This window comes from Eubalaena glacialis, chromosome 3, assembly GCF_028564815.1.
Source record: "Eubalaena glacialis isolate mEubGla1 chromosome 3, mEubGla1.1.hap2.+ XY, whole genome shotgun sequence".
Lineage (NCBI taxonomy): Eukaryota > Metazoa > Chordata > Mammalia > Artiodactyla > Balaenidae > Eubalaena > Eubalaena glacialis.
Window position 1 is genome coordinate 190593794 of NC_083718.1, and position 12236 is coordinate 190606029.

General features: G+C 61.0%; 1 protein-coding gene across 3 annotated transcripts in view; it reads right to left on the bottom strand.

Annotated features, from left to right (window-relative positions):
* Positions 1 to 12236, bottom strand: part of ESPN (espin) — a 30736-nt gene that overhangs the window by 15444 nt on the left and 3056 nt on the right. For all 3 annotated transcript variants that reach the window (XM_061187149.1, XM_061187150.1, XM_061187148.1), the window contains exons 2-5: positions 11678 to 11871; positions 1148 to 1334; positions 840 to 1022; positions 560 to 691 (exon numbers count right to left, since the gene is read on the bottom strand). In XM_061187149.1, coding sequence (XP_061043132.1) covers positions 560 to 691; positions 840 to 1022; positions 1148 to 1334; positions 11678 to 11871 — 696 coding nt within the window. The remainder of the gene's footprint in view (positions 1 to 559; positions 692 to 839; positions 1023 to 1147; positions 1335 to 11677; positions 11872 to 12236) is intronic.

Genomic DNA, 12236 nt, shown 5'->3' on the forward strand with positions numbered 1-12236 from the left:
AGAGTAACACAGGTTTTCAATTATGAAGTAGCCACACAGTGAGCAAACATACAGAGTAGTGGTGAAGAGAGGTAGCTCCAGGCCTGGACACCAGGGCTCCACCATTTAATGATTGGGTGATTGGGTCTCCCCAAGACTCAGTTTACCCACCTGTGAAATGGGGATACGAGCACTCCCTGCCTCAGAGTGTGGTGGTGAGAGTTAAATGAGCTAATTAATACCTGTGGGCAGGTGAATGCACTTTACTGTTCCCACTGGTGTGTTAAGTGTCGTTGTTTCTCCGAGCCTTGGTTCTCATCAGGACGAGGCTGGTCCTCCTTCCCTCGACATTTCTGCCCGCACACCCTCACTCCCCAGTGGTCAGTGGTTCTGGCCTGAGAGGTCATGTGGGGTAGTGATCTAGGGCACTTACTCGTGTGACCCCGGGCAAGGGGCTTCACTTCCCTGAACCTCAGCTTCCTCCGTGGTAAAAAGGGTAACAACACCTACCCCTGCGGGGAGGTGGGGGCAAGCTGTGGGGGTAATGCAATAACGCGGGGGAGCAGCGCCCGGGGCGTACCAGGTTCTCCACGGTGCGCAGGTAGCGGGTGCAGTGGCTGTGGCCGTTGTAGTCCGCGAGGTCGGCGGCCGTGTACCCGTCGCGGTCGCGGACGTCCAGCTCCGCGCCGTTCACTACCAGGATCTGGCAGCACTGCAGGGGCGCGCAGTGAGGACCCCCGGCCGACAGCCAGGACCCTGGCGCCGGGGCAGCGCTGTGCTGAGAGCGCGGCGCCAGCAGAGGGCGCCCGCCCCTCCCGTGCTCGCCCGGCCTCCCGGCCACGCCCCCGGCCCGCCCTCACCTCCAGCTCCCCGTTCTCGGCGGCGTCATGCAGCGGGGTCCCGCCCCACAGGTCGGCCGAGATCTCGCCGCCGTGCAGCAGGAGCCAGCTGAGCACTTTGGCGTGACCGCGGCTCGCCGCGAAATGCATGGCCGTGGCGCCGTCCTTGTCCTGCTCCGACAGGCTCACGTCGGTGCAGCTCACCTGGGGGGGGAGGGGACGGGGCACAGAGGGGCGGGGGCTGGGCCCAGGCCCCTCTTGGCCCCGCCCCCGTCCCGTACAGGCCCCGCCTCTCCCGGGCCCCAACCCCGACCTGTCCCGGAGCTCACCAGCCACACGATGACTGGGCTGTGGCCCATCTGCGCCGCGGCGTGCAGCGGGGTCATGCCGTCGTGGGCGCGCAGGTGCGGGTCCGCGCCGCACTCCTGCACCAGGTACTGCGTCACCTCCAGGTGGCCCTCCTGGCACGCCAGGTACAGGGGCGTGGCACCGTTCTTGGTTTGGGCATTCACTCCCCTGCGGAAGACGCAGCACCCACCGTGGGCTCTCAGTGCCCGTCCCCCTCCAAAGCTTTCTTCACCCCTCGCCCGCTTCCGGGGAGCTCTGGAGGGCTGGGAGGGTGGGTTGGAGAAAAACCTAGTGGCTGGGCCCGGCTGCCCAACTCCCTCTGGACTCAGTCTTGTGCCAGCCTCCCTGGGTGGGGGGGGGGGCCCTCTGGCTTGCTCCCCACCTCCCCCCGGCAGCCTTCTTTCTGCAATGCACATCTGACTGAGCTAGTCTCTGCCCTCAGTAAATAGCACACCTTTTTACCAAGGTCTACAGGGATGTGGTGACCTGGCCTCCCCCTACCTTTTCAGCCACACTGACCCACAGTCAGTGTGAGTCCTCACATCTGCTGTCGGACCTCTGTGCCTTTGATCATGTCCCCCCTCTGTCTGGAATGCCCTTCCCGTCTCTCTTGAAGACTCGGTACAGATCCCTCCTTCATGAGGCCTGCCCTGATTTCTCCAGCAGAACAGTCCCTTCCCACCTCTGTGCCTCATACTGCCCTGGGCTCACTCCATGGGCCACCTGTCATGCTCGATCATAACTTATTTTGGCCTGTGCCTCCCCCAGAAGACTGAATTCCCAGAAGGCAGAGTGGTAGTGTCACCAGATAACACACAGGATGCCCAGTTACAATCTGAATTTCAGATAAACAACAAATAATTTTCTAGTGTAAGTCTACCCCCAATGTGGCATGGGATGTGCATATACTAAACCATTATTTGTTGTTTATCTGAAATTAAAATTCAGTGGAGTATTCTGGTTGTGGTTGTCATCAGCCTGGCAACACGACAGGTGCCGCCGTCCACTGAGCACCTCCCATGCGCTACGACACTAGCACGCAGGTCCTCACTGCACGTCCTAACTTAGGTCCTACTGTCATCCCCATTTTGCAGTGGGGCAATTGAGGCTCAGGGGCTGTGACTTGCCAAAGGTCACACAGCTGGTAAGTGGCATTTGAGCACAATCCGTCTGCGTGATGCAGGCCCAGACGCACAGCAGGAACGAAGGGAGCGAGGAGAGGGATTGGGGGAAGGGCCATTCCACGTCTTCACTCCCTCAGCCTTCCCTCGGGCCTAGCTTGCAGCTGTCACTGCCCCTCATCCCTGCTCCCCAGCTCCCACAGAAGGGTCCTAACTGGGGAATCAGTCCCATGAAGTAGAGTGCTGCTGGGAAATAGGGAAGCTGTCCCTGCCACTGGCTTAGCCTCAGTTTTTCTGACTTCACAATGGGTGTGGATGCCAGGGTGCAGTTACCAGATACAGGCACTAGGTGGGGCCACAATCTAGGCCCAGACAGAGGAGCTCGCAGCGGGTCTAGGACACAGCGGGTGCGGGGTGGGGAGTAGGAGCTGAGTCCCTCTGGGCTGGATCAGCCCTCTGGGCCCCAGGAAGCGCAGTTCTTCGTCCGCCTTCATATCCTCCCACCCACCCGCCTCTCCCATCTATTTGCTCACGGCCTCGATCACACGCTCCACCCCCACCGTCCACGCCCTCCGTCCCTCATCTAAGTGCCAGCCGCGTGTACGGTAACGTGGGCACCAGGCCACCCACTCCTCCTCCATCTTCCCCCTCACCCACGCTCTTGTCAGCCACCCACGACCCGGCCCCTCGCTCTCACACAGCCCTCGGACCCTCCCGTCTGACTTCTCCCTGTCCCTAAAGCCCCAGCCCTGTCCACTTCCCTGACCCCTGACCCCAAGCGGCCTGCAGCGCCCACCAGGCACGCAGCCCCAGCTCTCTCCGTCCTCCCGACGTGGGAACACCCCCTCCTCAGACACAGAGCTGCCACTTCGGGGCTGACACCGAGTCTGGGACGGTGCCCGGCTGCCTGCCACTACCCGACCCGCGTCGGGGGCGCAGCGGCGTGCCGAGCACGGCGCACAGCGGCAGACAGGGTCGCGCCCACACGCCGCACCTCAGGAACACGCTGGCTCTCAGCCACCGGCCTCCACGCCCCGGTGCCAGCATTGCCCCCCTCCCACCTTCACAAGCTGGTGCGTCAGGAACGGCCCGTTTAATATTTCATGACCGACACTCGATGGCCTGAATTATTCACCCCGTAACCAAGGCGCAGTGAGTGCTGGGGTCCTGGGGCTCGGAGACTGGAGGGGCCACCGCCCAGGGCCCACCGGGCTGTCTCGGGGGAGGCCTGAGGCAGTGTACACAGCTCAGGGCGCTGGATCTGCCGGCAGCCCTGTTCTCCCAGGCCACCCCGCCTGGCTGGGATCCATGACCCACGGGTGCCCAGCCAGCCTGAGGAGGTCTCAGAAGGTCTGATAAGCTGGCACAGGGCAGGAGCCGAGCAGGAGGGGGAAGCTGTGCTCACAGCCTCCTGCCAGGCCACTGGCTGACAACCCCGGTTGGCGTCCCTGGTACGGAGTGAGCGCTCAGTAACCCATTCAGGAGTCACAGCCCCCAGCCTGGGAGACCCCAGAATAAGGGGCAGGTTCGCTGATGAGCTGGGGTGGGAAAGGGGGTCCTGGTCTTGTTCCTTTCTTCTGTGTCGACCTGGAGGCAGGAAGAATGGGCACCCTCAAACTCACTCGGGTAAACTCTAAAAATATGGAGGAGGGACTTCCTTGGCGGTCCAGTGGTTAAGACTCCACGCTTCCAATGCAGGGAGTGCAGGTTCAATCCCTGGTTGGGGAACTAAGATCCCATATGCTGTGCAGCGCGGCCAAAAGATAAAAAACATATATATACATGAATGAGCACAGGAACAAAGTAAATTAATGAATTTCATCCTTTTTTTTTTGGCGGCGCTTGTGGGATCCTAGTTCCCTGACCAGGGATTGAACCCGGGCCCTGGCAGTGAAAGCGCCAAGTCCTAACCACTGGACCGCCAGGGAATTCCCAACACTAGTCTTTAAATTAATGAATTTAGATGGCGAGAGAGTGAATTTATATAGTAGTAGAGGTGACGGTAACGGGTGACAGTGACAGTGGGTACCACCTACCGAACTGCTCTGCTCTGCGCCAAGCACTGGGACGATGACGATAACGGGTGACAGTGACAGTGGGTACCACCTACCGAACTGCTCTGCTCTGCGCCAAGCACTGGGACGCACACAGCACACATGCTCTCTGTCTAGTCCTCCTAAAGACCTTACCCGGTAGGTGTCCGCATCGTTCCCCTTTTACAGATGAGGAAACTGAGGCACAGAGGGCTAGGATCACTTGAGAGGCAGAGCGGGACCCGGTGTGAGAAGGACCTGGCGTGTGTGCCACCCACAAGTGGTGTCTTGCTTCCCACCTCTGTTCACAAAGCCGTCCACGAGTGGGGAGAATGATCGTCGCTGAGACATGCTTGCAGAGCCCCCAGCAGGGCCTGGCGCCGTCGCTGTATTTTAGGATCCTTCCTCCCTGTGCCTCTGTGAGGGCACTGCTGACCTGGGGTGTCCAGGCCCCAACAAGCACGGGTCAGGCCGGGCGGCATTTCTGCTGCAGAGAGTCGCTGCCTAGAGCAGAGGGATGGGGTCTCGGGAGACCTCTGGCCTCAGGACCTGCCCGGCTCCAGCCCATGGAGTTCTAGCCATAGTGGCGCCATGGGTGACTGGTCCAGTCCCAGCCCCTGCCCTTAGCCCTGGCCTCCACCCACCACCCCAACTCTGTGGCTCACTGTGCAGGGCCCTGGGGCGTCCTCTAGCCCCCCCGCAGCCTCAGTTTCCACATATGGCAAATGGGCATCACAACTGTTGCCTCTCCAAGCCTCTTGTGAGAGACAGAAGAGGAATCTTTGAAAATTGCAAGGTTCCTCCCAGGGAAGGCAGGGCTTGGCTTCCTGGTACCGCTGCCACAGCCTGACCCGCCAGCCCCCTCACCCGTCCCCTGGGCCTCCACACCGTCACCTCCACGCCACCAGCCTCGACTGACGTGGCCACACCCTAACAGGCGCCCCTCACCCCGCTGAACACCTGCTCCTCTTGGCTACGGACAGGCACACACCAGGCCTTCTCAGCCTCCCTCGATGGGCCCTCGACCCTTGCCCAATCTCCAAATGTTGGGGTGCCCCAGGACCTCCTTTCTAAACACACTCTGCCCCTGGTGAGGTCACCTACTTCCCAGGGTTAAAGGTCACCTGTTCCCAATGCTGCCCATCCCCCCAGCTTGGTCCTGGAGTACATGCGGCCCCTACGTCAGCTCACAGCTCACTCATCCATCTGTGCATTGAGCAGCTTCTTGAATTTTACTTGCCTTTTTTTCTTTTAATTAAAAAAATTTTTTGGCCATGCCACGCAGCTTTCGGGGTCTTAGTTCCCCGACCAGGGATCGACCCGCGCCCTTGGCAGTGAAAGCAAGGAGTCCTAACCACTGGACCGCCAGGGAATTTCCCCTTTACCTGCCTTTACATGGAGCAAATCTCTCCACACTCTCCCTCAAACTACCTTCCCCCCTTACTGTCCCCATTTCAGTAAAGGACACCAGGCCACCCTCCCTTGAGTCCAAGCTCTAGGAGTCTTTGGTAACACTTGACCCTTGAGTTCTTTATAAGTCTGAGTCTCCCTAGCAACCATCACATAAATCATGATACTTTTCTTCCTCTTGGGAACAAAGATGATATAGACAAACTATAACTATTAAGCAAGTCATCCTGATGACACAAAAGAAACATGGAATGCTCGTAAACATTTGATAGAAATCTCCGTCCAAGATTGGTGCCACCTTACTGTGACCGTTGCCACTAGGAAACAAGGAGTGATCTGCCCACAGAAGCAGACTCCGGTCAAAGAACAGCATTTCCAGTGGCCCTCCCCACTGGCAATCATTTCTGCCCCAAGGGAGGTCTGGCAGGGGATGATCTCCACAAGGATTAGTTCTGGCTGTGAGGTAAGTCCCGCTCTGAACAAAGACTCGGAGCCTTTGGCGGTTCTACCTCTCTTATCCTCTAATCACGCCTCCTGACTTATTTGAAATGAACCCAAATGAGGCCTGGCCCAGTGAAGCAATGCAGCCCTGATTTAAGGAAGATTCTAGAACAGTCAGCTTTACACCCAATCCATCAGCAAGCCTGGAATATCCCCAGAAGCCTTCACTGGTCTGCAATTCTCCCAGCCTTCCAGGCCCTCCTGGCTCGCGATGAAGCCAAGCGGGATCCCCCCTCAGGCCTCTGCCCCGGCCAGTTCCACCTGCAACGCTCCCAGGCCAGGTCTTGGCATGGCTGGTCCTCTCCCATTCAGCTCTCACCTCCTCAGTGGGGCCTTCCTGGACCCCCTCAATTTAAAGAAACCCCCCAACCACTTCCTACGAATACTCCGTTTCACTTCATAGCACTTGTCCCTCTTGAATTGTCTTGGCACTTTTTTCATGCATTCCAGGGATACATATCACGAGGCTGCCACAGGCCAGGGCGGGGCAGAGCTTGAAAACAGTGGAGACCTGCCCTCTCAAGCTTGGTTCCACCAGGGCTGCCGGACACACCCTGACACACTGGAAAATAAGAACGTCTCTGCGTGTACACGTGCTCTTGACGTGGCTCCTTCTTTGCCCCTGGGAGACCCCCAAGTTGGCTCCATGAAGTCGTGAGGACTCACTACATCCCTAACGCTAGCGGGGCTGGGCACTTAGGGTACATGTGGATGCTAGTTGTTGAGTGGATAAATGTGGGGGTGAGCGAGACGGGCAGCCAGGCCCGGAGCTCTGTGATGCCGCCTCGCACGTGGCCTCAGCTGGTCCATTTGCCAGACGGGCCCTGGGAGGCCCAGAAGGGAGTTCCGTCTGAGGTCACGGGCAGTGAGCTGCTTGCAGGGCCGGACAAGACCCAGGGATCCCAGACTCCTCAGTCCTTCAGTGAGTATTTACTGAGTATCAGGCACTGGGCATACAGGATGTAGAAGAAAAAGAGATGCTCTCATTGCCCGGGGAGACAGACGGTAAGAGGATGTGCTGAGATGCACAGAAAGTAATGCCAGGTAATGAGGAGGGTGCGGGAAATGAGGCGGGAGAGGAAGACTGGGAGGGAGGGTGCGGGAAATGAGGCGGGAGAGGAAGGCTGGGAGGGAGGGCGTGTGGAAATAAGGCGGGAGAGGAAGACTGGGAGGGAGGGTGCGGGAAATGAGGTGGGAGAGGAAGACTGGGAGGGAGGGTGCGGGAAATGAGGTGGGAGACGAAGACTGGGAGGGAGGGCGTGTGTCTTCTTCAGGCGGGTGATGATCTGAAGGAGGCGTGGGGCCGGCCTTACTGAGAAGCGGAGATGGAGCAAAGACTTGAAGGGGAGGAGGGAGCGGCTTTGGGCTCTCTGGGGAAGAGAGTGAGGCAGTGGGAATGGCCTGTACAAAGGCCAAAGGTCGGAGGGCAGGAGCAGCAAGGAAGCCCAGGAGGTAGAGTAGAGGAGGTGATTAGGGCGCAGCTGGAGGTCAGGTATGGGGGTGCCAGAGCGAGGAGGGCCTCTGGGCTGCTGTAAGGAAGCAGCCTTCCCTGTCCGTGAGAGAGGAGCCGCTGCCCGGTCCAGGGATCTGACTTGTGGTCTCCCAGGTGGGCACAGCCAGACAGGAAGTGGGCAGGGGGAGGGCAGAGAGGCCAGCTGGGGCCCCAGTGACATGACAGGCTTGGACCAGGACTTACCGGTGGAGGTGAAGGCTGTCCCCACTGAGAGGGGCTTCTCATGACCCCACCAGGCCCCTCCTTTCTCAGAGCCTCCACCTGGGTCAGGGCCCCCAGTGTGCCAGTGTGGCTCCCCCCAGGCCCTGCTGCCCAGGGGACCTCAGCAAACACCAACAAGTGCCCGGCAGGGAAGGGCAGCCCCAGGCCCAGGCCTTCTAAGGGGGAGCTGAGCCATAGGCCTGGGGCTCCCTAACAGGTGAGCAGCTAAGGTTTCCTGTTCAAGGCAGGGGCTGCCTGAAGCCCTTCCCTGAACGGGGCCCCAGGAGCAGCCAGGCTCCATGAGGCTTGGCACTAAGGAAGGAAAAGGGGGCCACCCAGGTGAACTTGAAAAGACCCTCAGAGATGAGCGCCTGGCCCAGGAATGGGAGACAGACCCAGAGAGGAGGTGCAGTTTGGCCAAGGCCACACAGGGAGCTGGTGGGACCCCGGGTGGTCAGTTAGCCTCTCGGAGACACCATTTCTGTATCTGCAGCACCATGAGGCAGGGACATTTGTCTGTTTGGTTCACCGATGTATCCCTGACACTTGGAATATTGCCTGGCCCAGAGCAGGTGCTCAAGAAACATTAGTTGGATGAGTCAATCTGTAAAATGGGCTGATTATAGAGCTACTGCCTAGGGTGAGGCTCAGACTACTGCTTGGTGTCAGATCCCTAGTAGGCATTCAGCAGGTGGGAGCTGGTCCGAAACCTTTGCGCAGACTGGTTTTCCAGCTCTCTATGACTGGTAGACCACGGTGGGGCCCCAGGAGGAAGGAAAGGCCTGGAGCCCTGCCCCCAACCCTCCCCAGCCTCAGTGCTCAGGCCTAAGGGTCCCAGCTGAGCCCCAGGGCTCCCCTCTGGTTACTGAGGCCCCAGCAAGCACATGGTCGAGGCATGAGATGGTTCCTGGGCCCCAGGACCCTGCTGGCTGGATGGTCAGGAGCTCTGAGGGCTACCTGCTCCTCGTCCCTTCTGAGCCCCAAATGGGGATGTGGACTCGTGGCTCTGCTCCACCAGCCACCAGAGCTCCTGGCCAGGAGGGCTGACCCTCCTGACTCTGCCTCCCTCAGACCCAGGGCCTGAAGCAGCCCCAGCCCAGCTCCTGCCAGCCCCCGTGCCTCTAGCTGAAGGACTCTTTTCCCCAGGGGGCTCAGAGGGCGGGTCCCATGGGGCAGCAGCCCCTGAGGTCACGGTGGCAATTCCTCCGCCTCTGGGAGGACTTGCCCAGTGGACGGGGAGAGACTGGAGGAGGGGTGGGAGGGTACAGGCCATTCCTGCAGTCCTTTCTAATTCCCCAAGGTGCAGCCCAGCATTAGCTGGGCCCTCCCCCGAGGCCGCCCAGCCCTCCTGCCCCTCTGTAGCTTGTCATGGCCACAGATCATGGCTGCCCACAGCCTCCCGGGCAGGATCGGGTTTCCCACCGGTAGGAGCTCTCCCTCCATCACCTGCCGCCAGGGAGAGCTGAGCCCTTGTGAATAATTCACAGTGTTTCACAGCAGGCCAGGGAGGCTCAGGAGAGCGGGGCTACGGCGGCCTCTAAAGCCAGGCTGCCTAGGTCCCCTGATTGCACCCTGCGGCCTGGGGCAGCCTGCACCTCTGCGCCTCCCCAGCTCCCAGCCCTGGGGTCCCCACCCTTGAGGGGCAGGAGTCGCTACCTCCGAGTTAGGGTGTGGGCACTGGCCCCCAAAGCCCCCCACCAGCAGGCCCTACCTTAATTCCCAGCACCCCCTCCTGCCTGAGCCCAGCCTGGCAATCACACAAAAGTGCCTCCTTATCAGCCAGGTCACGCGTCGTCGCTGTGGGAATGGAGCCCCAGGCCTCTGTCCGCTTCCCTGAGATTCACGGGGGGCTGGTGGCTCATCAGCCCAGGCCATCTGGCCACAGAGTCGGCGCCAGGGCCCAATCACGGCCAGCACCACAGCCTGGCCTGGGAGCATCAGGGTCTCCCAGGCCCTGAGCCTTCGAGGGTGTCCCCACCACAGCCAGAGCCTTCCTAAGGCTGGAACCGCAGCCCATGGAGGCTCATCCTAGGCCCCAGCCTTCTCAGGGAGGAGGGGCTCAGGGGCCAGCCTGGGGCTTCACCCCTGCCCCCCACCAGCACTTCCCGGGGCGGGGCAGAGCCCCCTCAGTTCACACCATTGGAGCTAAATTGGCATGGCCATCAGCCTGACTTCCTGGGGCCCATCATGCGTGACGGGGGAGGCCGGCGGGTGCGAGAGGATGACCACCGCCTGTCTCTCTCCTCTTAGGGCCTCAGTGCCCTCCGTGATAAGTGATAAGTGAGGGGGTGGTGTCAGAACCACCTGGGTGGGGGGGTGGGGACATGCACAGGGGCAGCGCCCCAGCCCCTACCTGGGGAGTCTACGTTGAGTCTGGGACCAGGCCCCCAGGGTGCTGATGGCTGCAGGTTGGGAGCCTGCACTCGAGAGTGTTTGGGGCCTCCTCCTTGAAATCCCACTGATTTTGGTGTCACCCAGACCCTAGCTTGTCCAGGAGTAGAGGATTCACGCCAGAGTGGTGCCCAGTGGCCTCTGGCAGGGACGGCTGTGAGGAGACCCCTGGCTGGTCTCCCACGAATCAAACCAGGGAACCCCCTTGCTTAGCAAGAACGAGCCAGGCTCAGCCGTCCTGGTCCCAGCCTGGGGGCTTTAAGCTGCTCTGTAACCACACCAGCATGCCTGCACCCGAGGGGCTGCCAGACGCAGCCACCCTGCCACCAGGCCACGGGGCCAGGCTGGCCTCCTGCTGCTCCCTGGTGCCCAGTGGCCGGGCAGGCGCCCTTAGGAGTGGAGCCAGGGGTGAGGACAGACCCTCCCGCCTTGTGACTGCTCTCCTCCTGAGGCTGGGTCCTCTGTCACCACTTATTTCCCAGGTACCCCCCTTGAACTGACAAAGGTCACCAGTCAGAGCCCCGGTCTGTTGGGTCCCCAGGGCCACTGATGTCCCACTCCCTCAGACAGGGTCTGGGTGGCTTTCCCCCAGGACCCCTGCCTCCCTCTGGGTGCACCTAAGACCTGGCTCCCTCCCTCCCCCAGGACCCCCTCCCCACGACTCCCATGATCCTCAGTGAACCCCATTCTTCTGCACACCCCACCCCACCCCGGGGCGTGCCCAGACTACTGCTCAGCTGCGTTCTCAGACCAGCCGCTCGCCGAGGGCTGGGGAGGTTCGGGAGCCCCATCCCCCTGGGGAGTGGGAATGAGCTGCCGGCCACAGGAGAGGACAAGCTGCCCTCTGACAGGCTGGGGGCTGAGGGCCCAGGAGGCAGGGTGGGGTCTGGGCAGGGGGCCTCTCCCATCACTGCTGGATAACTGACGTGGCTCCTCCTCCTTCTTGACTGGGGGTCCAGGAGATGCTCTTCATCCCTACGCCCCACTTAGGACAGTCTTGCAAATTAGCACAGGTCAGAGCCAGAGAGCCGCCTGCTGCAGGCTGTAAGCATCCTGGAGACGAGCAAGGGGTCTGCATGCACAGCCGCTGCAGCTCAAGTGCAGCTCGTACTGGGGGAGGGTCTGCTTGCAGGGCTCTGGGGCATGTGTCTGTGGGCAGCCCACCAGGAGGGGAGAACTTTCAGCTTGGGTGGGAGCTGTCTCTGGCCAGGCCCCTGGCCACGGGGATGGCCCAGAAGCACTAACTCCCCTGGCGTGCTGGAGGCGCACGGCCGACTACAGGCACCCTCCAGACCCCTGGCCCGCCCCACCCAGAGGCCCCCTGAAGCGGAGGGTCCTTACTCAGGGTGGTGGCCGACGAGAAGCCTCAGGGAGGGGAAGTCTCCTTTGGCGGCGGCGTAGTGAACAGGCAGGGCGCCCGTGTCTGTGGCCACGGTGGGGTCCCCACCGCCGTAACGCAGCAGCCAGTTCACCACCTCAGGGTGGCCGAAGCGGGCAGCCAGATGCAGGACTGTGGCACCAGAATTGTCTCTGTCCTGTGGGAGGAGAGCCCGTTAGTCCTAAGGCCTGGCCCTGCCCCCATCCCTCGCTCAGACCACGTCCTGCATCCCACCAGCCACTGGGGCAGTTCTGTCCTCGGGCACCTAACTGGCCCTCTTTGAAACTCAGTCCATAGCGGCAGCACGGGGCCATCCATGCTGGGCTTTCTGAGGCTGCAGGGCACCCTGTCATCGCCCCAGCAGGAGCACCTGCCTGTCACCCAGGTGCTTGGGGAACACCTGAAGGAGCCGCTGGGCCAGGAAGAGTGCGCTGTTGGGCCCTGCTGTCAGGGGTCAGGGAGCAGCCCCTGCGCCCACCCCCTGCCTCCTTCCTCTCCTCCTTCCCAGGTCTCACAAGGGAA